General features: G+C 47.8%; 1 protein-coding gene across 2 annotated transcripts in view; it reads left to right on the forward strand.

Annotated features, from left to right (window-relative positions):
* The first annotated feature begins 4,046 nt into the window (after positions 1-4,046).
* LOC146964187 (cysteine-rich motor neuron 1 protein) overlaps positions 4,047-27,562 on the forward strand; it is a 34,448-nt gene continuing 10,932 nt past the window's right edge. The window contains exons 1-8 of one of the 2 annotated variants that reach the window (XM_085767480.1): positions 4,047-4,764; positions 8,832-8,993; positions 9,278-9,451; positions 16,864-17,106; positions 21,031-21,216; positions 23,981-24,184; positions 25,084-25,212; positions 25,710-25,863. In XM_085767480.1, the coding sequence (XP_085623606.1) occupies positions 4,467-4,764; positions 8,832-8,993; positions 9,278-9,451; positions 16,864-17,106; positions 21,031-21,216; positions 23,981-24,184; positions 25,084-25,212; positions 25,710-25,863 (1,550 nt within the window). In that variant the 5' untranslated portion in view covers positions 4,047-4,466. The remainder of the gene's footprint in view (positions 4,765-8,831; positions 8,994-9,277; positions 9,452-16,863; positions 17,107-21,030; positions 21,217-23,980; positions 24,185-25,083; positions 25,213-25,709; positions 25,864-27,562) is intronic. The other variant, XM_085767481.1, reaches the window with a different exon arrangement.

The following is a 27,562-nucleotide window of genomic DNA, read 5'->3' on the forward strand; positions in this document are numbered from 1 at the left end:
AGTCGTTGCAGCCCTGATGATGTTGGTTAAGAGAAAATGTTGACTTGACTAGGAGTTGGCTCGAGCTATTCTACTTTATCCATGCTATCACCAACAATAACACACTGATATTTACCATCTTAGCTTGGCTTGTTATCTTGTTCTTTTTAAAAACTGCACACCATACTGTATGAAACAGAGACGGCAGGGAATGCCATTGGTTTTACAGGAATTAAATAAACCAAATGGAAGTATTAGACAAACTGAGATATGTTAATCTCATAAAAAGAGAGAGTCAACTGATCACCTAAGTCATTAGGGCATATCCTCTTGGAACCATGAACAGTCTCTAGCTGTTGAGATATCCCAGCCTGGATTGAACTGACAGAGCACCATGCTGCTGGTGTGGCTAAAATAAAGTTGATCAATCCCAAGTATTTGTGACAGGTGAAGAGCTTCTCCTCCAACACTTGTCCAATCAAATCTCGTCTGTCTGGCACCGCCTCATGAAAACAAGCGAGAGCAGATGATAACACAGATAGCAATAATTTATATGTCATTATATATGATGTATATATAGAGAGAGATGTACCACTCACTAGGCAACCAGGCATCTATATTTATTTACAACCTTTCCCCATTATTCTACAGACTACAAGGACAAAGTGGCATACCTACAGTAACCCTCTGGGCTGTCTGAACTCACTGAACCTTTTAACGTTGTAGCAGGGGCTGCTTACAGCCAGAAGGAGAAGGAGGAGACTCATGTATCATTGTGTTGCTATTCTGCTGCTGTGATGACACTGGGGGTTCTGTGAGACGGGAAGAAGAAGACTGCAGGAGACCTGACAGTGTCAAAACACATTATTATAGTCCCCGCAAGGAAAACAGCAACTGGACCAGACCTCACAGAGAGAAGGAGAAAACACAGACTGTGAGAGGAGAAAGGCTGAAGAGAAAAAGACAGGGACAGAGGAGAATAGAGGCCATCAAAACAGCCAGAGGACAATATGAATAAGGAGAAGAAAAAGTTCAATGTTTTTGGAAACCACACCTGGGGATCGGCTCTGATCTCTCCTAAAATGAGTTACTCTTTCTGTTGGATTCCTCTGACTGTTTCCGAACAGTTTCTGCAAAAGTCCAAACAATCGAAGAGTGCAAAGTGAGAAACAAAAGCACTTGAGTCCCTCTGGATGGCAGTAATGGAAAAGAGTAATCATCTGTGTCGATTATTTCTTCAATATGGTGCACAGCCGTCAGTTTCAAAGGGAAATCGCTCTGTTGCGTCTGTTAATCATTTTGGCTCTTTTTCTGAAAGGTTTCACTTTGTTCACACCTCTTTATCTTGTTTTTCTGTTTTTTTGTCCTATTCTGGCTGTTTGGGTTAAAAAAACAGATGACCTCATCTGTTCTGAGTTTCAAACAGGCCATTCATTAGTCTATGTGTTGCTTAGCCGCACTCTAAATGCTCCATATTTCCGCTGTTTAGTAGATGTCTGAATGGCTTTGAAACTCTTTCAACTGTCAGTATGCATTGCCATTATGGCCCCCCTCACACGCCCCCACTCCTCACCCCCCCTACCACCACCCCTTGGCCTGGATCTGAAAAGTATGGCTCAGGCCAGCACCCTGCGCTCACAGATAAGCTATGCAAGGGTGATAACCACCACTGTTCACTTGGAGAAAAATCCTCCAGAGTACACCCTGGTGACTTGTAATCAGGTGTGCCGCACGCTATCCACTCGACGTGCACTCAGCTCGTTCTATCACACTCCTCATTGAGCCCCGTGTCACCATCGGCCTCGCACTGCCTGCTGCCAGTTAGTTCATCTCCAAACCATCATTCACACCCATCGACATCCCAGAAACACCTCCTCACCACCGGTCTGACGCCTCTTCAGCAGGAGGGTGTAAATCAGCCAGCTGCCTAGGGCTGCGGAGAAATGAGAAGCAACAGGAGTGGGTGACAGTGAGAGGTCATCTAATCTGTGGGACAGAACCTGTTCCCTCCACCCCCACCCAAACCCAAACTCCTACCATCTGATGGAGGTGGGATAACTGCACCACCTGAAGCTGTATCCACAAGGATGGCAATCATCAGAGCAGGGACTACAGCGTAGGAGAAGGTGAAGCAGGCGCTCCTGCTGCTGTATTTTCCCAGAGATCTGTGACTCAGAGCGTCATTAGCACACACACACTACAGTTACTAAGACCCTGCAAAACGCTTTTCACTGCCCCACCTTTTCCTTCTGTTTGCTCCATTCAGAGACTCATGCAAAGTCACCAACACCCAGGCACATGGCACCCCACCAGATTGTGCTCTGGTCTTAGACAACACTGCACGACACTGATCTAATTAGCCATGTTTGGACCTAATTCTGCACTTATTTGAATGGTACACAAAGTCAGAATGATGGATAAACTAACTCTGCTGTTTGATGTCACATTAAACAATTGGGAGGTTTCCCAAACACCACATCAATGCGATGTTGGACACAGTGCATATGTTCAGATTGAGTCTAATGAGGGTGTATCCTAGTTTGGTGCCACTCATTGTATTGTTTATTCCTGCCCCTGATAGGAAGAAAGACGTCTTTTGTGATCTCCCTGTTGCAGTTTCACACAGTGTAGATAGATAGAAAGAAAACCAGACGGTGCTGTGGTGACTTCTCATCTGGCCAGAGTCAAACCTCTGGTCCACCACAGCAGGACGAGGGCCCTCTGAGAGCAGCCAGCTGGCCCCGTTTGAAAGCACATCACACAGGCAAATAGGTCAGCGCTTGCTGGGCCACAGCCTCTGTAAGTGAATGGAAACCGAGGCTCTCCAAGGTCCTGGTCTAATCTGCCGTCGACCAGCAGTGGGTGTCCGGCCAGCGGTCAGTGGGTCGACCCATCTGACAAGAGCTTTAAGGAGGGGAACGGGGCGAGGGAGGGTGGAGGGCAGAGCGGGAGGACAAGAGCCGAGTTGTGTTGCAAGGGCTGATTATGCGTACTGCAGGGCCGGTTTCCTGCATGTTGTGTTTGTGTTGGAGCGGGTGGCTCCAGGCAGATGTTGCAAATGAAGGAGGTGCTGTTGTGTGTTGACATTATGGGAGAAATCATCCCAGATGACATCTGATTGGTGTTTGAAGAGGAAATGATTCCAATGAGGAAGAAAACCCAGCACTGGACCCTCCTCACACTTCTCACATGTGATGACTTTCTTTTGATTGGTTTCCATTTATTCTTATTATTTGCTCAGTTGCGGTCACCTTCATGTAAAACATACTGACGTGTTAACCTAGACCGGCTTGTGCCATAAATCAGTAAAAGTGCTTAATATCTTTTTTGCAGCCTCTGGATTACTAGTGCCGGTGACATTGTCATGTTCAGCCTCCAGCTGTGTCCTCTGTCCCCCCCATGTACACCATCCATCTGTCAATGTAAGCACAGCACCACCCCATCACACATCACATGACCTTTTACCTCCCTGAAGCCACCTGCATACACAATCTAACACCTAAAACACAACTAAGCACACGCTCATGCACACACACAAAAGGTTAAACTGTGGAGTGATATATGGCCTTGATAATGTCTGATAGGTTTTATTATGAGGCTTTGACAGACTTAATGGCTGCATTGTTGAACCGAGATAGAGAACAATAACTATAGTGGTGACAAGAGCCATGTGACATAAAAAAATATATGCTATTCTACTCTACCGCTGTGGTTTCATATACCCAACTACTTTCTGGTATTGGTCATTTCTGGATTCATGGGTGCTAACTGTGTGAATTCCAAAAAGTATTTTTAGTTAATAAGCTTCAAATTTGTAAATTGCTTTCAAAATTACCTTCATTGTTTCTCTAAATCCCAGAGCACGAGGCAGAAGAAGGGAACTTGCATTCGAGACATTCAAAGTTGCATCATTGCGCAACCCGGAGACGAGTTGCGAGCGGAGATAAATCCGTTCAAATCCTCCCTCCTTTCGCTTCTTGTGACTGGTCGGCTCCCGTGTCAGTCAGTGGGGGGGAGGGGTGCACCGCTAATTTCTATATGCCTGTATGTCAAATTAGAGCTCAGTCAGATTGTGTTCTGGTGTGTGGCTGTCAGCAGCGAGCGAGCCTCAGTGGACGTGTCTGGGATTTCTGCGTGTGTGTGTGTCTGTGGAACAGATGAGACGCTCTGGACGTGCGTCTACCTGCGTACACTGACTGAACCAGCTGCCTGTGGATATTCGCTGCCCTGCCACTGACTGAAGACGCATCCGCACACTTCCAATCCAGACTCGTGGTATTTTTGCTCTTGGAGCGAGCTGCGGCGTCACAAACAGCGCGCCCCGAGGGGAGAGACTTCTTCAGCAAAACTTTAAAGGAGACTTTGGGTAACTTTGGCACCATCCCGGCAGCTCGTGTGTTAACACCGCCGTGAGTTCATGTGGTTTACCGTCTGACACAAGCGAGGAACGATTTCTCTGGGAAACTTAACAGAAGGCGTTTGAAAACATGTTCAGCAAGTGTTCCGTGGTGATACTGAACGTCCTCTTTCTGGTGCGGGCGCTCTCGGCTCACGAGTGCACGCCGTGCAATCTCCGGACTTGTCCGGTCAAAGCCCCGCACGGCTGCGACGGTGGCCGGACCTTGGCCAGGGATCCGTGCGGATGCTGTGACCAGTGCGCCCGGCTGGAGTGGGAGCCCTGCGGCGGACAGGACTGGACGCACGGCTACTGCGCCCTGGGTCTGAGCTGCGCCTCTGTTAACAAAACTGGACCTGCCACAATCCCAGAGATTGGAGTATGTAAAGGTGAGTGAAAGTGTGTCATCTGTGATATATCCAAATTGTCTGTGTGTTTGTTTTTGTTTTTTTATTTATTTATTTATAAAAAAAACAGAAGCAGAGAAAACATATTAATGCTGCTGTTGAGTGTGCATCAAAAGAACTGTAGGTAACCATCAAGTGGCTTGAGGGCATCACCATTCAGCTGTCAGTCCAGCGCTGACTGCAGTGATTGTGTCACTGTTTACCTTGTCTGTGGCAGCCTGGAGCAGGTCCCCAGGTCTGAGGGGCTCTTGACTGCCAGCAGAGGAGTCATGTTCAGCTGCTCTTTCTTCCCCTCAAAGCTTCATTCACTCTCAGCTTTGAGGCGCTACAATAAGTTTGGCAGCAGTGATTTGGCACCAGGTTACACTTGAGCTCTAGTTAGGGTCCTGCAGCTTTGTGTTTCACAGCTCAAAGAGACTTTCAAAGGAGGGGCGGTGATTGGCACCCAATAATGAGGATTGTCTTTTTAAACTTTGAATACACAGTAATTTAAGAAATGTGCAGCCCCCTTTTTCCATTCTGTGTATTGTTTGTGTGTGTGTAATGGTTTGACAGCGTGATTGCAATAGTCTCCAGCAGATTCTCCTGTGACTCCACAGTGCTGTGCTGTGCTCCGCTCTGCTCCTCCTGCCAAGCAGAGCTGGGCTCTTGTACAGTGGATGTGCTCATTTTACGCATAATTTGAGCAACTTTCGGAGCTTCAAGGAGATGCGCCGGGTGTCAGGTTCCTCACAGTTAATGAAGTTTAGCAATGGCCTTCCCCCTGAGGAGCAAATAACCGGTGGGAAGACCCTCCACCCCACCCCCCTTCCCTCCATCACCAGCAGCAGCTCCTCCACCTGCACCCTGTCCAGCCTGTTTGGAGGTGATTGAAGAAGACTGATGGGATTGAGAGAGAGAGTAAGCAGCTCTCAGTGGGTGTGTGGATCTCCTGACCCTGCCCTCCCCATCATCCATCCGCGGGGTGGTCCGAGCTCCACGAGGAGTTTTTTTTTTTTTACCAGGGGTCTCCTCCAGCCCTCGGGCCTTCCCAGGAGACGCCGCTGCTGATTGTGCCCCGTGTACAGGTTATGGGCTGGCGTCTGGAGGACATCTCTGCAAATTAACAGCTTTGGAGTGAGTGGGAGGCCTAATGGCTCCTCTGATTGAGTGGTGCCTGTGGTCCCGTGACTCCAGGGGCCTCGGGGACACGCCGCTGACCCCTAAATCAGACACATACACACGCAACCTTAATATCCCAGAGGGTCTAGGTGGGGGTAAATCAACACCTCCCCGGTGTGTTTTCAGGGGCCACAGTAGGCAGGCTGCTGGAGGCTGATCCCAGATTTCCCTCCTCTGGCTGCGAGGGTCTTAAAGTGATTAGACTCGCAATCAGGAGTAGGGGGTAAATGTTTCCGCTTTCTGATCCCCCTGCCTCTGCTCACAGTTTTGATTTTCTGGGTGGTCAGAATCTGTTAGAGTGGGGATGCAGCAACATCAAAACACCTTGGTAATGCATCAGCAGTCAGTTTTTATTCTGTTATCGTTCACTGGTGTGACAAGATTGAAAAACGTAGTGGAAACAACAATTGTAACCGCTGGGGGCTCCTGCTGCCAAGGGGGATCTGCAATAGTCATTGCACGTTGAGTTTTCCAGACTTGAAAATGTTATGTAAGAAACCGATATCAAAAGGAATTGGAAATGAACTGTTAACCTTGTGTTTTTTTTAAACTGTGGAAGTATTTAATGGCATGTTTTGTTTCCAGTAATCTAAATGCGTTTGAAACAGAGTAACCAAAAATAACTGCATGAGCTGCCAAGCTCAATACCAGAGATATTCAAATCAAATTTTCTCATGAAAGGAGTTTGGCATTTTAAATGCAGAAGCTGACAAAAATACATAAAAAGTGAATGAAATGTGGAGGTCTCAGGTTGCACCTTGTGTGTGATGAGCCGTCCAGGCTGCTTTTAGAGAGAGGCCTTTGGTTTTACACCTCATTGTATCGGCTTCGGCGATCGCCCTGTCACTCAAGCGAAATGATTCAGTCTTTGCAGCTGACTTGTTTTGATGTTCTCATTGTGTTTCTGTGACTGGCCTCCCACACCAAGTTCCCCTGAGCTCCACAGGCACTTAACATACCACGTAACAAGAGTGTCTGTCTTACAGGGGACGCAATGTCCACTGCACTCCTTCACATGCCTGCTACTTCTCCCTTCCTCTGGTATTATCTAATGTTTCAAAGACTTCCTTTTTAGCTCGCTATCAGCCAGAGGGCCTCTAGAGGTCAGCTTTCCCATCCTGGCTCAGGATGCCAAGACATGCAGTCTCAGTGGCTAAGAGAGGAATCCCCCCAGGGATGAAGCCGTAGACCTTGGCTAGAGTCATGCCAGGCCAGATAATAGATTACCAGGGCCAGACCAGATCGGACCAGGGTCAGGCTAAAAGGCTGAGACGGACCAGCTCGGAACAAATGGATCCCACCGGGGTCAGGCTAAAATTAGATAATGACACAATGTTTTCAGTGTCCAGGAGTTCATTAATTGTTTTGACTCCTGCCTCCTCCATGTGCCAGATTCAGCACCCCACACAGACTACCTTCATCTCAAATGAAAATACCCTCCCAGGCACAGGAAAGCCTCAGGATGGAAAAAATGTGGAGGTGAGGATCATTCTAAGGTGAGAGGAAATCACAGGGAAAGTTTTGGTGCAGTTTATTGAAAAGGGTACTTGTCCCCCCCCCCCACCCCACCCCTCTGGTCTCACTGGCTGTCTGGGAGAGCTATTAACAGAACAGGCTGGCTCAGGTTAAAGGTAGAATTACCCTCACCTCTCTCATTAGCTGCTGGTTACCATATGGCTGGTTAGCACCCTGCATCACCCACCACTCATCCACATTATCGACCCAGAGTTGGGGAAAGTGTTTTTTTTGCTTGTTCCTGCACACTGATTCACTTAAAACAGTGACATTTGTTACAGTAAGAGTCTGGCTTTCTCTTGTAGAGGAATCTCTGTTTCAAATTAACACGGATCAACACATGTGATTTATTACGATTTACAGCTTTTGAGCAGCAATTCTTTCCAATCACTTTTGCTTCTCTGCCCCCCTCCGACTGAGAATAAAAAGGAATCTCACTGCGTGGTGCTTTATTTCAGGAAGGATCGCACCAGTAGTCAGGTAAATATACTATGAGGTGCTGGTGTTTATCTTGGACAGTTAAACCTTTTCCTCTTGTGCATTGTTCTGGTGCGTAGCTGTTTGGAGAAGAAAGCCGGCGTATTATGATAAGCTCCAATCACGCTCCCATTCTGTTGATGTGAGGCCTGGGATCTAAATGTTTGGGAAGGGGTTACTCTGTGTTACAGTTGGTCTCATCCTGTTTACTCTGCTGCCACTCAACAACAGCCACGAAGCAGGGCAATGTGGGGCTGTATGTGTGTCTGTGCATGGATGTGAAAGGAATACTGTGGTTAATGTGTACGTTGGGGCCCTTTTTAATCTCCAGGTTTTTGGTGGCTGTTCAGCTCACATGGTGCTGATATTATACCTCCATGCATTCCTTCCTGTCATTAAGTTTTGTCCCAGTTGGACTAAGTCTGGAGGTGCCATCTCAGGGGGGGTGTGAGGCTCGCGAGGCCAACGAAACAATATGCGGTGTATGGTGCAAGTGGCGCTGGTACAGAAGAGGCGTTTCTGGCAACCAGCAGAGATGGAGGCCCTGGGAGGGCCCCATGCTGTGGAACAAAAGCAAACAAATGGGCTCAATGGCTCAAGTAGCCTGGTACAATGAGGAGGGGAGGGGGAGGTGGCAGCCCCCAAAAATACACTGGTCAGTTCAGTAACGGCCGTGCCAGGGCAGTGTGTTGCAACAGAGAGCCGCGAGCTGGCTAAACCCTCGGCCGCTTTTGGGAAACAAAATCTCGGTCTCTGGCACATTCAGACATGTGATTACACTTCACCTTCAACTCTGTCCAAAGTCTGTTTATCCACAGAGCGAAGTGCACAAGAGAAGTTCATGTTCTTTCCCAATCCTAATGTTGTCACTGATGCCCCCCGTCCCCTCTTTGCAGTTCTCCCTGACCAACCAGAGGCAGGCCTGGAGGACGATCGCTGTCCCCTGGTGACGGGCTGCGACAGAGCCGGAGGACAGTGCGTGTGCGACGCCCGTCACTCCTGCCTGGGCTCCTTCTCCTATCAGGACCAAGAAACCTGCATGAAGGCCAGTAAGTCAGGTGAGCCCCCCCCCCCCCCCCTCCTTCCATCACACACACATGTTGACACACACACAAGCACAGAAGTGGGGGATAATGCTGTCCATTGAGAGGGGCTAATCCATAACAGATGTGGCTCTGAGGTGACTAATGCTACTTACATATCATAGTGATGACACACATGCTAAGGCTTTGTCTAGTGGTTCCCCACTCACCCTTGAGTGGTGCCATTGTGTGTGACTCAGTGATGACTGTGGTTTGTGTGTGTGTGTGTGTGTGTGTGTGTGTCAATGGCTGGATTTCAGAGGGTCGGAAGCACGAGCACCGGGAGAGACACAGAGAGAAGTATGTGGGACCATCCAACCCGGCCTGCATGTTCTCTGGGTGTAACCTGACCGCCGAGGGCTGTGTGTGCGAGTCTCAGAGCTGCCACCACCACTTCGCCTACATCAACCGCAGCCAGTGCCAGGAAGCCGCAGGTAACCTTCAAATGACCTGCAACTGGAAGTGACAACCACACAGCAGGCATCCAGCAACTCTGCTCAGCTAATATAGAGAAGCATTGTCTGAAATAGATACAAATATGACGTAAATCATTTTTTTTTGTGCAACATCTGTAAGATTTTAGATTTTTATCTTCCTCTATGTATAATAGTGATATAAAGTGCACCACAGCTAATAGGTTTTGCTTGTCTCATGTACAAATCACCTCTGGGTGGAACATTCCTTATGTCCCGGCTCATTATGCCTGAGGGGAAGCATATTGTCACTGACCAATGAAAACCGTGTGAGTCTAAAGTTGGTCAACTTCAATTTTAAGCATGAGGGGCCCTAAAGTTCAACAGCTAAGAATCACACAGTTAACCCTTTTTTTATCATTCTCCCTAAAAACCCCAAAGCTGAACATGCACACCACACTTCACAATACATGGAGGAGAGCCAGATCGCATGATTGATGTCAGGAAAAGAAAACAAGAGAGAAAGATGTAGAGAGTGAAAGAGAGAAGGTGTGAAGCCGACTGACGTCACAGCAAAAACAGAGATTGCCTCCATATGAATAACGTAGCCTACAGTACAGAGAGGCAGATGAATGTTTGCCCCCCACGCAGGGTGTGGGGGTGGACGGTGGGGTGGTGAGAACACCTCTTTTTTTGAATGAACTGTGAGAGCAGAGGAATGTGCGATTGCCTCCGCTCTGAGCCGGCTCCCAGATCGACACTTCTCAGTGAAAGATGTTATTGGCACGACGAGTTGAGTTTCCTCATTTGGATGGCGAGGCGCCTGCTGCTGCTGGATGGGCAGGCGTTAAGTGTCGGCTGCCCCCCTCCTGAGTGACATTTGCAGAATAGAGCGGCAGCGCCACCGGGTGAACTCGATGAACCTCTGTGTATGTTGGGTAAACCTCATCTTAGTGGAGCCGGCGACGGCGTTCCGAAGCGACGGAGAGGTGGCGAGCGTTATTGGAAAACGGTTTGGCGCTATGGTGACGAGCAGATTAAGCCAAAAGCATGTGACTGCGCCTGCCTGTGTTTTATATCCCCCCCCCCACCACCACCACCACCTCTCTCCGTCTCCTGACATTTTCAATTGAAGAGGAGATCGAGATTATTTAGTCTACAAATAACAGAGGTTATTACAGAACATTTCCAGTGCAGCTGTGTGGATGCTTACTCGGTAAATCCCACAGGAAGTGTGTTCATCAAACATTATATTGTTTAGACGTATCATCACCGACTGTCTAGCGCTCCAATGAAAGACTCCGGTGCGACTCTTCTGTGTTTTGCAACTGCCTCCTCTCAAAGTCTGAGCCCGATGGATGACAGTTTAAACTCACACCAGTGAAAACTGTAAACAACATTTTTCAGCAGCTTATGAGTTCTCACCACAGCACACACCCACCCCCTTCTGATGGCCCCTCATTAAGTGAGAGACCAGGATGTGTGCGTCTGTTGTGTCTGTTAAGTATGCATCATGTGCATTGTGGAAATTGTGGAGCGACGCACTTATCTGCAGCTGTTTTTATATATAACTGTGTGTGTGTGTGTGTGTGAGAGGGTAAATGAGGCTGTATATGGGAGCATCTGAGCCTGCGTGTCTGTGTCTGTGTTTGTGCATGTGTCTGCGTGTGATAATTATCTTGTTTGTCTAGATGTCTCGGCAGAGATTTTTCCTTTGTCTGTCATCAGCAGGAGCTTCCTCTGCCACCGGCCTCTGACTCTGCAGTTAGAAAGGATCGCTGCTCGCTCACTCTTGTAGGACTGCATGGTGACAGGTTACAGCGACCCCCCTTCCACCCCCCACAGGCTCTTATTCAGTCTTTTAGCTAAAGTGTGATGGAAAGTGCATCCTGTAAAGTTGATCTCATCTGCTCCGTGTCCCAAACCTTTGGATCCTCTTCTTGACACTCACACATGGATGCAGTTTGGCATTTCACTTTCCCTCTGACTCACTCAGTGGTCTTGTCACTTTATCCCTCCGCTGTGACTCACTGTGATCTGTTAAAACTCAACATGTTTTTTTTTTTGTTTGTTTCTTTTCACCTCATCACTGCCGGCTCTTGATCAGCTAGATTTGCCGCCGGTGCACGAGACGGCTGATGTAATTTGGCGGCACATGTTCAGTCAGAAGCAACGCGGTGCTCGAGACATATCACCCACATGTCGGGGAGTAAAGAGGATGTGATAAGTGAAGGAGAAGGAAGAGGGGGAGGGAGGGGGGAGGGAGGGGGGAGGCAGACGCCGGAAGATAGGAAATCACAACAGAGGCCAACGGTTTTGTTGAGGTATTTGTGTCAAGCACAGGCCCTCAGAGCCTTGGTGGGGTGATGTTTGGTAATTTTACACTCCGAGACAGTTTACATATTTCATTCATGATAAGACCCCTAACGGCTATTTCAGAGGAATTCCCTGCTGTCGCTCTGCTGACGGGAACAGGCAACGGCAGTCTGGGGAGGGGGGGCGGCGGCACCCGCGATGATGTCACGACCCGTTTCTCACAAATTCCACGAGCCCACCTATGCCACCTCGGTCCTGCCTCTCCCTCTGCCCTCTGTGAAAGGACTGTTAGTTCAGCTCGGCTGCAGCCTCTTTGTGGCAGGGCTGTTCCAGGCCGGCCAGACCACTGGCTGGAAGGGGAGCGAGACGTCTCAGTGCCGTGTGTGTGTGTGTGTGTGTGTGTGTGTGTACGCTGGTGGTGGGAGGAGGGGGGGGGTTAGTGATTTCTAAGAGGAAACAAAACTCTTGTGTGGTAATCAAGACAAAGAGCTTCCCTTACAGGCATGGTGGGACTGCCGTCATCCCACTCAGTCCTCATGGTCAGCCGCGGACCAAACCAGCCAGCGTCTGGCCAGCAGGGAGGAAGCCAAGACACACACACACACACACACATGAAGACCTGGCTCTAACCTTCAGCCCATTCACTAAACGGAGGTTGAAAACCTCAGCTTATTGACCCAACCATAACCATTAACAAATCAAAGCCGCCTCCACTGCAGCGCAGGTCGACTCCTGTTGTTCCCAGACACATTTACTCCAATCACCAGACGTTCTTGTTTCCCCTTTTCCCCTCTTAAAGGGAACACGTCCATATGGCTGGGATCCATATATAACTCAACTGCTTCTTCCACAATTTATCCAACAGCTGTCCACACCCCAGATCTCCCATAGAGTGTTTTCTACATTTGTTACAGATTATAATTTTTTTAGGTACAGTCTCCTCTGAGAGGACAGTACACGTGACATCTGTTTAGTTTTGCTTCGCAGTGCTTCATGTATATCACCCTGGAGCACGTTCACCCTTCATATATGCATTCTGAGCCAGATACAGTGATAGACATAGCCTTTATCCTGATAGAGTCCCTCGTGCTCTCCGTCACCAGCCTAATCTCATTGGCCATCGGACGTTAAAGGAAAGGGTGTGTTTCAGTGGAATGCACACATGCTTAAGTACACTCGCCACGCACACGCGCAAACACATACACCAATGCGCAAAATGTGCACCCACACGTGGACATTTTGTCATTACCTCACCCCAAACACGTCGGTTCACAGCTGCTGCAGCGGCGGCGGCGCTCAGGACACTGAGATCACGTTTTTTTTTTTCATCTGCAAATATTTAGCCAGAGCCAGAGACGGCAGAAGGCAGCGCATGCCGACACCCCGGCTACCTCGGGCTTCTGACCACGGTGTGAAGTTCCCACCGAGCGTTTCATCCAGGTGACCCCGTCTGCGCTCTTTTGGCCCAGAACCTCCTCCCAGACCCGCGCCACTGTCCTCACACACGCCGACGCACACACACACACACACGGCGAACAATGGCGACTTTCTCGGCCCGCGACTGCTGGTGGGCTCCGGGCCAGGCCCCCACAGCTTATGCGAGAGACACGGCCCTGATGTGTCCCCCTCACGGAGCAACTTTATAAAACCTGAGGACAGACCAGAAACCCACGGAGGGCAGCTGGACTGAGACAGCTTTGTTCTCCTCTGACTTGCTTCCAAAGTCAGTCGGTGAACAGAACTTGCATTGTGCACTTTTTTTTTTCCATGAGTAAACTCAGGCTGTCAACACAGCGTCCTCTGCCTGGCTGAGCCGCTCCGGTTCGGAGAAAGACTGCGCTCCTTGTATCCGAGCTTAAAGGGAAGAGAGGGAAAAAACCCCATTTAGGACTGAGGTGTTTTTCTTTCTTCACGGAGCTGCTGAGATGCCAGAAATATGCATTGTTTACAAAAGAAGTTGTTCTGCGGTATGGAAGCAATTTCTGTATCTCTTCCAGACCAGCGTCAGGTGTGTGTGTGTGTGTACTGTACCTGCGCGAGTGTGTACGTTGTTGCAGGTTGTTGCATTGAGGTCAAAGGTTTCCCATTCTCTGCTATCTTACAGTTGTACAAGAGCACATGTTGCCTAATCTGCAGAGAGAATTTATCGCGCATACCAAATCAGCCCTTTTGTGTTTGTGCAAGCTGGAGTATGGCCACCATTGTGATATGAAGATTGGTTCTGTGGTTGCTGACTCACTAATTACAGCCATTTCTGCTCTGAGATAGAACCCAAACAGCGCAGGATAAAACCCATTTGCTGCTGACTTTTTCCATCCTCCTCCGTCTGCCCATTGTGCTTTTAAAATGTGCCTGCTAGAAAATTATATTAATTGGACTTGCAAGGGTCTGGACCATTTCCACGGATGGATACAATTCTATTCATTTGAATGACAATGGTATGTCTGCCAGCTGCTTTTCCCAGCACACTCTAACCCCGGCCATTATCATGACTGAAAGAGTAATCAGCTTTCTCCGGGACACATACAATACACAGAAAGTGTTTTTTTTTTTTTTTTTTTAACGTTGTGCAGGATCGTCCCAAAGCATTTTTTCGACGGCTTTAAACAGCGCAAGGTTTTCATATGCAAAACTGGTTTTCAACTGAGCAGCGGCAGACTGCGTTAGACTTTTATTGGAAGTAAAACATTTGCTAATCAGCGCTTCCAACTGAAGTTTATTTAACTCCAGCATAGGACTTAGGCCAAGAACCGTTAAAAGGCTTGTAGCCTCCCTTAATTCAAGGGTTTTTCCCTCATTTTCTATGACACTATTCAGCTACGAGGTTTATCAATGAGCGCTTTGTGGTGGCCCTCACTGTTCCCAGGTTGCCTGAGCAAACAGTACAGTACAGATACCTCACACTCCTGCTGTATTTATCTGGAGCCAGAAAAATTCAACATTTCCCTTATCCTCAATTTCATCTGTCAGAAATCTTACCCCCACCCGCCAAATACAGCAGTCACAGTCTTACAGCACCTCAGCTGGGTGTTTACTCTAGGTCAGGTAGACATCAAACGGCTACTTAACCGCAACGCCGGCCCAGCGTCAGGTCGAACTCGAAACCTGGATGGTAGTGAGAATGTACAGAACAAGAGGTCCTGCTCTGCTGAGTAGGGGGGACTTGGCACAGCAAGGGTCACTATCAGGGGATCAGGAGTCTGGACCCTGAGCTGCTCTCCGTTTCAGTTTCCCCATCTGGTGGGCAAAAACCAAGAGGGATCCATTTACAGGTCTTCAAATGTCAGGGATGAGGCACATCCTCTGAGAGACTTGTGTTGCACGGCGGAGCCAGCACCAGTCTGCTAAGACCATCAACAAAACTCAGCTTCTGGAAACGCCACCAAAAAAAAACCCAGAGCACTGTTATGCAACCGCTCACCTCAAAAACCATATGTATGCAGAGATTCTTCAAGTATTCTGCACAACAAAAACCTAATCACTTAACTTAATGTTCTTCTGTGAAGGTCTTTTATTGACATTTCCTCCTTTTTTACATGCTGATGATGATGATGATGATGATGATTTAAACCAGTCAGTGCTGCCATTCCACTCTTTCTCTCAGCTGTCAAAGTGTGTGTGTGTGCGCTGGTCTTTTAGCTGGGGATCTGGGAAATGACTTAGTGATTGACCATTATAGGTCGGGACACGAGTCTGCTCTCCCTGCACTGTATACATTACAGTGACACTGAGAACCAAAATAAACACATCTCTTTGGTTGGGTAATCCAATCTTTGTAAGGTAGCTACTGTTCTCATACAATGTCTGCACAGAGGGGCGCTCCACTTTTCTTTTCCTGAACGGGCTCCAAAATACACCCCTGAATCCCCCCCCCCTCCTCCTTACTGCCCAGATTTCCAGTGCCCCTTGCACTTCTTTCCCACCTAACAAGGGGTATCAGAGCTATTATGTTGGCTCTGGCAAATGAATAGACAAACACATCCTGGTATGCTAAGTGAAGGGGAGATTCTAAACTGGCATGAAGAAAGGCTCTGTCGAAAGTTGGCCGGTATTAATGACTGGTTGTAGAGCGCGAGGGGGCTGTTTGGATTGCGAGCCGGTCGGGCCGGGCTGGGTGGGATCGTCGGAGCGTAGACAGGATATGCAGAGAGCCTTGTCGTGTCTACAGCGCCGCTCTCACTCCTCCGACAGGATGCTGTAAAGCTGTCACGGACCGAAGTGAGGGATCTGATGACTGTGCACAGAGTTTGTGTTGGGTGACTGTGTGAACTCGGCTTTGAGACCGTAACATGAGCAGAGCCGTTCTGAAGTGGCTCAACTGACACTGCGAGGAGGTGGCAGCCCACACACACACACACACACACACACACACACACACACACACACACACACACACACACATATATACAGTATATATATATATAAACACACATGCACCCCCCTCCTCCTCTGGAGAACAGTGTGGGCACTGTCAGAGTCCAGAGCAGTTGAAAGTGGTGTCAGAGAAGAAGAAAAATTAAAAAGATGCTGAACCTATGTCACGTTTCTTTTTGTTTTTTTGGTTTGTTTTGTTTTTTTAAAGGAATACTTAACCCAAAATCGATAATTCACCAATTGTCTACTCAACTGTCATGCCAAAGAAGGGTTTGGAGAACTTTCGTAGTTATCACAACATTTTAGGAGTACCAGGGGGGGTTCAGCTGGCAACGGATTTTCATAATGATGGCGGATATAGCTCACTTTTGAATCATCCAAAACACACTATGAAACATCCAAATACCTCCATACTGCTTGTCCATACTGACCCAAGTGTCCTGAAGGTACAACATGAAAAAGTTTTTTCGGAAAAAAATAATTTGATCTCTGTTTGCGCAAGATTTGCTGCGAGATCGAACAGAGATCAAATTATTTTTTTCCAAAAAACTTTTTCATGTCCGGACCCCCCCTGGAACTCCAAAAGCGTTTTGATAACTCCAAAGGTTCTCCAAACCCTTCCTTGTCATGACAGTGACTAGATGATTAGTGAATTGTTGATTTTGGGTGAAGTATCCCTTTAACATGCATGTTCTGTTTGCTCACTTGCATCTCAGTGTGAACCATGTCTGTGTGTTTTCCAGAGGAGCTGAGGTGTGCCGGGGTGACCTGTCCCGCCCTGCAGGTGCCCTCCTGCCCCCACGGATCCGTCCTGACCAAGAGCTACACGCCCCCTGCCGGCTGCTGCCCCTCCATCCCTCCCCAGTGCACTTGCGACCCCGGCGTCTGCCACAAGCCCCAGTGCCCGAGCGGACAGCGGGCCGTGCCGCTCGGCCAGGCCAGCGGTCAGCCAGGAGACTGCTGTGATGTCTTTGAGTGCCAGAAAGGTGATTACTACACCGAGCTGCACAATACACATTCTGTTTGGATTGGTCTCCCACTGGGGGTAGCAGTGGCGCAGTTGGTGTGAGATTCATCGCCTTTGAGGAGGCAATTATTTTCCTCAGGAGTAAGGTTTTCCTCCCTGCTGACCAAATGTCCACAGATGAAAAGGAAAGCTGCTGATTGGATAATTACCGTTGGGCTGTTTATCGGGCTTGGCCGATGCCTCCTGGGGTGGTAAGGGGGTTGGGTTCCAAGACGTGTTTTTTTCAGCCAGTGTAGCCACAAATATTTATATTGCTTAGAACATAGTGGGTCTTTCTAAGCAGGTTGCTGCTCTGAAATGTGCCTGTGCACCGTTTTGCCACCGGATGCGAGAGAGACAGTAGAAATACAGGAAGAGAGGAGAAAGGGAGAGCAGATGTGGAGGATCATTCACACACAGGGAGACTTCAGCACTCTGCCGTGGCCCAGAGGCAAACCAGGAGAGTCAGGAAGGCAGGGAGGGGACCTGCGGTATTGGTCTGTTTACTCTGCGCTCCCAACAAATATTCGCTGTTTTACCAACAGAACAAATTCCCATTCTGGCCCCTCCACATGTATAAATGAGTGCCGTGTCCTGGAATTAATGGACTTAACGAGCGCAGTGACCAGAAAAGTGCTTAGGCTACGAATTTGCTCAACAGAAGTGCAGTGTCAAAGGGTTCCTGTCTGGTCACACATCCAAAGGGAAAAGGTTCAACAGTTCATTGATGGGAATGCTTTTTATGTGCTCCAGTCTGCCAGTGGGGAGGGTAATCGAGTCCGGCAGGCCAGCGGGGGCTGAATGGCAGCCGTGGGGGCCATGGGATCAGTGTTTTGATAACAAGTGTCTGCTGCTCTTTGGGCCTGGGGCTTGATGCCTTTTGTGCTGCCTCCACTGTCTGTTAGGCCTGCATGACTGCGCGCCGTGTCAGAAAGCTCCACAGACGGGGACACGGACAAGGACACGCACTGGGCCCCCTAGTAGCCTCCCCGGTCCTGCAGAGCCCCCCCTCCCCTTCCCCTTGCCTGAAAGTACCAGCTACAAATACTGTACCTTACACATACTATGCTCCTAGCTGCTTTTCAAATACCATACCTATCCTGTAATGGAAGGCACTTTAACACGGGCCCCCATTGTCTGTGAGTGTGAGGCTTGGACTGATTAACTTGTTTCCATTGCCCACTTGGCGGCGGGCTCATATTTAGCCCGGGTCAGTGTGTGCAGTGACAATAAGCTCCACCTGTGAGTTTTGGCCTCCGTCGACAATAGACTCTTTCCACTGTTGGCCGGGGAGCGGCTGTATCTGGGTGGCAGAGCGAACCTGGCAGCCACCGTCCTGACCTCACGTCATCTGATGTTACAGATGATCCTGATGTTTATCAACACTTTGGCTGGCACATAACTCTGCCCCCCTGGACACAGAGCAGGTTCCACCGCGCTCACCGCACATGTTCCTTTGAGACCCGCGCCAGTGTTGAGCAACAAGGCTGAGATCAGCACACTAAGTGGTTCTCCAGGAGCTCAGCTTGAGTTTGTTCGAAACACGCAACAGCCTGATGAGTGGTTGTGTCGATGACAGAGGTTTAACTCGTATTTCTACCACCGATCAAACGTATCACAGCAGAGTTGATTTTAATGAATCCCATCGCTGTTAATCTATAGACAGAGTCACGTTCCCTTGTGGTTTGGCTTTTTTTGGCCTGTAAACCACAAAAAGCTCCAGTATGACAGCCCATTATGAATGATTTAGAGCAGCCTAGGTCAGTGTTTTATGGCCCATCCATCTCCACATCCAATCCTCATCTCAATTTAGAGAAGACCGAACATCACAAAGCATGACTGGAATTTAGACTCAGTGCCGCAAGTTGTTTTAGGGATTACCATTAACAAACACTGCGGAAATCACATGTGAGCATCCCCTCATGTGACTTCCTATTGCTTCTGTGAGCGTTAAAAAACGTTGCCCTGCCTTTTGATTTCGACCAGCTAAAGTGCTTATTGCATTTTCTCTGCTTGGTTTTGCTGCACGCAAAGCATGGGCAGCAGGAATACTGAGTTAGAGGGGGGGAGTGGGAGAAAGAATGAGAAGGAGGAGGAGGAGAATAAAAGATGAACAAATCCCCACTCCACTTTCAACTCCATTGGCCCCACCTGCTTCGTGTTAGGGTGCAAGCGCCGGTTGTCGGGAGGCACAAGGTCACCGGCGCAGACGCTCAAAGGTATGGCGTACAGATGCCGCCGTGACCTCCGCACTCGTTCATACACAGCAGCGGCTCCACATCTGGCTGCATCTGCGCAATACGTTTACCGACTTAACAAGCGCAGCTTACCCCTCTACGAGTCTGGAGACGTTCTTACATAACCGCATTGCCTCACTTCCCTGGTGTCGCACCATGTTTGATGAGAAGTTGCTGTGTGGTTATTTAAGATCTTATAATGTTAAGTCACCCCGAACTGCTGAGTGAACATGTGATGTATAATTACCGCTGATCGCGTCATGCTGCAACCTCCCTGTTAGTTTGCCAGATTCTTTTGTTTGCTATTTATTTAGCTTTTCTTTGTCTTTGTTATTCTCTCCACTCACATGTACACTACACACATCCATGCCAGTGCTCAAACACCTCAAGTGTGCAAAGAGCAGGTCAAGCTTTTCCCATTTGTGTTCTGGCTTTACTGGGCCAGTTTTTTTCTCACACACAAGATCAGACCTTGGTTTTCCGGCAGTGCTGTAACTAAGCTCGTTTTATTTCATAATAGGTTTAATGCAGTTAAAAGAGGTTCTAAGAGTTTGAATTCTTTCGGGGGAGGCAGCCAGAGCACTGATTCACTCCACCTGCCACCAGCACACTGAGCCCAGATTCTGCCAAAATCCTCAGACCCACTACTGTTTTCTTTTACTCTGCACCGCAAGAGTCCAGCGCCTTTTCAAGACTTGATAGATCCCTGTGAAATCCCCGCTCATGGACCCGGCCTCATTGTCTGATAAATGCCATTCCACCTCAGAGGCTTAGCCTCAGCCGTCAGTGTCTACCTCAGCACCATTTGGCCTCGGAGAAACATTTCCATCAATAGCAGGAAAAATGAACGGATGTTGATGCGTCTGTAATTGATTGTATACAGTAGCGACGGCCTCTCACTGATCAATCTTGACACTTGTGATGAAAAGTGCATTTTTCTGTCATGAAGTCATGAGGAGATGGATCTGGTGTTAATCTGTTCTCTGCCAAATGTGAGGGACACCTGACAGAGCACAGTTGAGTGAGTGTGTGCTAAATGTTATCATCCCCACATGGTGCTCAGTTTAAAGGGATAGTTCAACATTTTGGCAAATTGCCCCATTGCCATAATCCCTATAGTTTGAGGAGTAGGTTTGTTACCTTTAATTGTCGGTGCAAGCTATTTTTAGAACGGTGGAGCAGAGCCGCGAGCTGCTTAGAGCTACGCTACGGAGGCTAATGGAATTTCTTGGTTTCCTTCATCAAACTCATCAAATACACAATCCAACAACTCCAGAACGCTTTTGTGGACAAGTTGTAACCTGCACATTCACCACGCTATGAGATAATAACAGAACGAACGAGTTGTTTTCAAGGTAAATTCATGTAAAACCGCTGATGCGCGTTCCCGTTGGGGGCAGTTTCTCGGCAAGCGGTCTTTGCATTTGCCTCGAAAACAATTCTGTCTCGTTCCATTAACCTCCGTAGCGTAGCTCTAGCAGCTCGCGGCTCTGCTCCGCCGTTCTGAAAACAGCTTGCACTGACAATTAAAGGTAACAAACCTACAGTACTCTTAAAACTATAGGGATTATGGCAACGGGCCAATTTGCCAAAATGTTGAACTGTTCCTTTAAGGGTTGTGGCATCTGTCTGATTCTAATTCCTCTTTGCCTTGTTCTCCTCCTCAGTCTCTCCCAAGTGCGTCCACAACGGGAAGGAGTTCTCCGAGGGGGAGGTGTACCGCATGGACCCCTGCTGGCTGTGTCAGTGCAGAGGAGGAATCTCCTTCTGCTCCAAGGCAGAGTGCGCGGAGCTGGACTGTGAAAACTTCTACATTCCTGAGGGGGAGTGTTGCCCTGTCTGCATAGGTACATGTGTGTATTTAATGTTTTACTTACATATGGCGACTCCATTCTTCATTTTGCCCAACATGACACAGTTAACACTGGGAGATTCTGATTTGCAGTTGTGTTTTTGAGGCCACTGGTGATGTGGCATACAGAAAGCCTGTGCAGCTGGCTGCCAGTGTGGAGAGTAGATGGAGGAGGGGTAGAGGAGGAATCAAAATCCACCTTGCCTGACACTTACCTCCAATAACCCTACCTTAATGGCTTCCTCATATAACCAGCCTCTACAGTTGTTAACATACCTGGCATAGAAGAAGCGCACTAAAGAACCAGCCAAGGATTCATTTCCACTGGGGAGACCTAGGAACATAAAAAGCCTCTTTTTTAGAGTGTACAGTTTGGCTGTGTAAGATCTGGCTCAGGCTTAATAGTGGGGACCCACTTAGAAAAACACATCTGCTCCAAGCCAGGTAGAGAGCTCCAGTATGTGCACTTTAGATTGTTAAAAAAACGGGGTTGCAGCGCATATGGCAGCCACATTACAGTCTGCCAGAGGCCTGTGGATGAGACGGTAGCCAGCGTTGGCCTCTGCCTGCGTGGCTACACTTGATCGGGCAAATGAGAGAGAGAGAGAGAGAAAGAGACAAAGACAAAGAGCGAGGCTGCAGAGAAGATCATGTTAGGTCAGTGTTGGAGGTACACCTGGAATGTGCAGGCATTTAGATGGTATGGAATGCTTTCATCTTTTTTCTTATGGAAAGCTGCTCATACTTACTGCACGGCTCGCTGCAGAGAACATTGACTGGAATACTTAAAGTCTGGATTAAGAGGTGTACAGTATGTAGGTTACGTGGTTTTGATTACCCCTAAAGCTGCACTACCGAGAATCACATCAGATACACTAAGTGGGAAGGGGTTGCTTGCGATGATGAACCCACAGTGAATTATTACCTCGCTGCAGTTCCTCTTACCTCTATTGCATATAATGTTTTGGGTTTTACAGCCTACAACTTAACTACTCTGGATCATTCTTACCAGTAACATTGTTCACAGCAGGTCAGCCAGCTGCTTTTAACAAAATAAACCATAAAGGAAAGTAAATATTGGACTGAGATTAACTAGATGGTCATAAACATAAGACCAAACGTCTACTCATTTTACATTGTGTTATTAGCTTTTGCTATTTGATGACATGTTGAGGCCAACAGACAGATACAGTATGATAGGTTCACCTCACCAAGTAACAGCACATCAGTGCTGTGTTTGCAGCTTGCACTAAGTCACCAAAAAATCAATGGAGGCAGCTTTAATCAAGAAGTGATTTACCACTGGTCGTCATCTATAACAGTATGTTATCACAGCTTCAAGAGTATCACTTTTCCTGAGAAAACACCAGGATTTGTCAAATCTTTAAGAATTAACAAAGTTATCTTGACTTGGGTGTGAAGGCAACAACATTTTAACAGAAAATAAACTGAAAGAAACTCTTACAATTGCACTATGGGAAGTGTAGGCTTTTAGGAGGATATGGAGTGGTGAGGAGAAGAAAGAAAGAAAGAAAGAAAGAAAGAAAGAAAGAAAGAAAGAAAGAAAGAAAGAAAGAAAGAAAGAAAGAAAGAAAGAAAGAAAGAAAGAAAGAAAGAAAGAAAGAAAGAGCTCAGTTGTATCAGTTTCAATCACTCTTGTTTTAAATCTTGCAAGTCTCCCACCTTCATGGAGGTGAAATGCTAAAATCCCAGATTGACCCTTTTTTAAAGTTTCATCATCGGGGTCATGGGGCTGTATTTGGGAAGTGTGCACAGTGAGAGAGAGGGTGAATAGATCCTGTTCAGGTTAATCACAGCCAGATGGATGGAACCCAAACAGCCAGTGCTCAGCTGGGATCAGATGGGTTAAACAGGACTCCTGTGTAAAGTATACAGCGCCCTTTCTCCCTCTGACACAGATCAATAGGATGTGTAAACACACAGATGTATCTACACACCTTCATTTGTTTCACTCTGACAGAAAATGCTGAGACCACCTTCTAACCTCTGGTCCCAATAAAGGTGGAACAAAAGCAATTACAGCTGTTTATTGTAAGCGGGGGAAAAAAAGCCTCCACAACAGGACTCGGCTCGATACGTCACCTCACGCTGAGCTGAACGTCTGCGCTGATTAGCTCTTAAACTGTCAAGCTTTATGGTTCCTACTAATGGCTACAGAACCAAAAGAAGTGCTTTCTTTGCTTTGGAGTGAGATTTATGGAATCGAACGCCGACCTGGCCGTTGACCTTGGTGGTCACAGCTGAAACTCCCAACGATGAGTTCAGGCTTTTAGCCAAAGGGTGAGCAGACACCATGGAGACCGGCAGTTATGAATGTCATCACCCTCGCTGTGTTTCCAATTATTAAATCTCTCTCAGGATGACAGCGATACCCCGAACCTCGTCCCGTCTCATTTCGGCTTTAATCCCTACATATGTTGTTGCAGAGTCAAGAGCCTCTCCCCACTTCCAAATGTAAATAAGTCGTCCCAATTCAAACATGTTTCGCTCTCTCGGCTCTTGGTGACAAGCCAGTCTCGGTATCATGTTAGCTCCCTCACGGAGTATCCTACTTCCTTCAGCTCTGTTCTCACTCTGTCTCCTGTGAGCTCACTTACAGTAGATGAAGGTGTGTGTGTGTGTATACATTGGACTGTAGCTTTGGGTTGAAGTATTCGTGATAGCCAAACCAAACTATACATTATGACTGTGTCTCACTTTGTTCCGTCACCCATAACACCGTATGTCTGCGTCTCTCCTCTCAGATGTGGAGCTGCTGTCGATGGACAGCACGAAGGCCAGCTGCTGGGTGAATAACAAGCTCAGAGCACACGAGGAGCAGTGGAAAGAGGACGACTGCACCTTCTGCCAGTGTGTGGATGGAGAGCCCCACTGCACGGCCATGGCCTGCAAACAGAGCTGCCAAAACCCTGTCAAGATCCCCGGAGAGTGCTGCCCTTTCTGCGAAGGTATGAGGAGCCGCGTCGGTGTTCAAACCTTACACTTTTACATTCATCACATCTAATATATCGGTGGTATCTGTATGAACATTAGCCCACATACCACATGTAGGAGGCTCCAGCAGCTCTGCTCCAGAGGCCGCGTCGCCATGGGCTCATTAAAGAGGAGGCCACAGAGCATTCTTCAAGCTGCAGGGTTCTTTGTGTTCCTTTATTACCCTTGCCCGCCAAAATGAGACCCACCTGTGTGTGTGTGTGTGTGTGTGTGTGTGTGTGTGTGTGTGTGTGTGTGTGTGAGGCTGCGGTGTACTTTTAACACAGGAGGCTGCATAATTGAAGTGGATCCTTTTTTTGTGAGCGTAATTAGTAACGGCTCGTTGGGCTGCTCCTCCCACCGAACGTGGCGAGAGACGTTTGACGGGAATAGCTATGGTGTGTGTGTGTGTGTGTGTGTGTGTGTGTGTGTGTACTTGTTTATCGTGGTTTCTCAATAAAGCTGGCCCCGATTCAAGAGGGTCCGGGCAGCGCCACAGTCTGACTCCAGTCCAGGGGGACACTGTGTTAATCCCAAAGCTAACACATGAGAGACATTCAACTTATTAATGGGAAACAGTTCCACACAATAACCCAGAGACGTACAGTATAATCCCCCCCTCGCAGTGCGACCCACCCTGGGGTAATTGCTCTACATTTATCTTTAATCACTGTTTATTCCAAAATAAGAGCAGTGTAAATAAGTAGCTATTACAGTTGGCACAAACAGCATAGGAGAGGTATTACACCTGCGGGGATCTTAGCATAAACCAGGAAGAATTCATAACGGGATCATTTGTTCTTTGCATGAGAGCCACAGTAGTCCAAGTCTGTAACAAAGTTCTCACCCTCCATCTCCTCTTTTTGTTCACCAGAGCCGTCTTATGAGACCGTCAGCCCCATGCTTTGTCCTCCCCTGGAAAACTGCTCGCTCTCAGGGACCGAATGCCCCTACGGCTTCCAGCAAGACAAAAATGGATGTCTGCTCTGCCAGTGTCTCAACAGTAAGTTTACTTCCTCACTCACTCCATGTTGGACCTAAAGGGTTAAAGGGATATTTCAACATTTTGGCAAATTCGCCTATGGATATACCGTGCAGCTTACGTCTCTGCCCCGCCAATCTAAAAACAGCTTGCGCCGACAATTAAAGGTAATGAACCTACTCCTAAAACTATAGGGACAAATTTGCCAAAATGTTGAAATATCCCTTTAACGTTTCAGGGAGGCGCGAACATGATACATTTCCTTTGACTTGCTGATTCTTGCATCAAAGCGCTGGACGTCCAACATTGCATTTACCTGTTTACTTACGCTGTAAAGGAAACTTCGGTTTTGACATGTTCATATTCATCACCACATATTTGCATCCATGGCTACAGTCTTTGCAAAGTTCCCTGTCGCAGGAATGTTCCCGCGAGCAGCCCCATAGCAACTCACGCCTTCTGCCTTTTGATGGATTGTTGTGCCCATGATCAGATGACCTCTCCCTCAACTCTTCCAGATGACTCCTGCCCCGAACTGGGAAAATACTGCTCCCTGCAATGCCCGATGGGATACGAGAGGGACGATTTTGGCTGTGAGGTGTGCGAGTGCAGCATCCCCATGCCCAAGTGCAGACCTCTGACCTGCACTAAGACCTGCCCCTATGGATATGTGTGAGTACACCCACTGACCCCTCATGTGTAGCTGCGCTCATCCGTCATCTGTTTGTCAGCCGGTTTTAAAGGCATCTGTGGCTGCGAGTGACATAGCATGCACACACTTGAAGCAGCTACACACTTTGCTCTTACATACTCATAGGACAGAAAACCTTAGAGAGATATTTCAACATTTTTGCGAATTCACCTATTGCCATAATCCCTATAGTCTTAGCGGTAGGTTCATTAACTTTAATTGTCAGTGCAGGTTGTTTTGAGATCGGTGGAGCAGACGTGAGCTCTGCACAGCGCACGGTATTTCCATGGCTCCCTCATCGAACTCATCAAATACACAATCCAACAACTCCAAAACGCTCTGGTGGACAAGTTGAATGTTAATGTTAATGGAACGTTACGAGACAGAGTCATTTTCGAGGTAAATACATAACCGGAACTACATTCCCGACATACGTTATACGTTATTATCTCATAGTGTAGTGAATATGCAGGTCTCAACTTGTCCACTAGAGCGTTTTGAGGTTGTTGGATTGTGCTTTTAGTTTGATGAGGGAAACGTGGAAATCCCATGCAGCTCGCGTCTCTGCCCTGCCGATCTCGAAACAGCTTGCACCGACAATTAAAGGTAATGAATCTACTCGTAAAACTATAGGGATAATGGCAATAGGCGAATTTTCCAAAAATGTTGAAATATCCCTTTGAGCATATGGTAAAGTTCTGAAAAATAAAGTAAGAATGATCATTTTCATACTGAACAATGTACAATGTGGAACAGATTCCATAAAGTCATTTTGCCCCAGTTACCACCTGCATTTAATTTTCTATGGTTTAATAAGTACAATGCAGCAAGAAGTTCAATATGTATATTATCATGTGGTGCTCAGGGGCCAGTGTCTGTTAGTCATGTTCATTTGGAAACACTACAGGCCATTACAACAGTAGTTTGGCATGCATGATCAAAGGGCCCACCTTGGTGGTCAGTCCCAGGTCGCTATGCAGGTTTGTGTTTGAGTAATTCACTTTGCGGTCCACACTGGCCTCTGAGCCCCCCTCCCACCCCTTGCAACTCCTAATCCCATTTAACCCAATCAAACATCTGGAAGCGCTCTCTACTGGGATGTTTGGTCCCCAGGCACCACTCTCGTTTCATAAATCATCACCCCCATCTCAAAACAACGATCAAAAACACATCACGACAAAAGCGGCCTTTATGAAACGTGTACAGTTTGGGATTCTTCTGGTATCTCGGCCGCGCTCTCTGGAGCCACAGCTCAAGATGAGCCAGAGGAGGAGGAGCAGGGAGAGGAGCAGAGAGGAGAGGAGAACCTTGTGGGGAAAAGAGGAGCAGGAAGTTCTGGCTTTATCCTTCATAAGCAGCTGTTTAAGTCCACCCTCAGAAGTCTGAAATCCTCTGAGAGCTTGCCAGCCTCCCAATGCAGATCTGTGTCCTCACACAGGAACCCTGCATGCAGCCACCACAAAGAAACAAAAGGCACAAAGGATCACTGTGTTTATACTGGTTGTATTGATGACATCCTGTGAGCACTGTAATGTACATAGTCAGAACTGAAGGTGCAGGGACCGTGTAGAGAATGTGTAGCCATTGTGCTGAACCCCCCCCCCTCTCTTGTTTTAAGAGTCCAGATGAAAGACGCTCTCAGGATGGCTCTTATAAGGGAAGTTGTTTTTTTATGGAACA

This window comes from Trachurus japonicus, chromosome 22 (assembly GCF_045865225.1).
Source record: "Trachurus japonicus isolate A0001 chromosome 22, Traja_1.0".
NCBI lineage: Eukaryota > Metazoa > Chordata > Actinopteri > Carangiformes > Carangidae > Trachurus > Trachurus japonicus.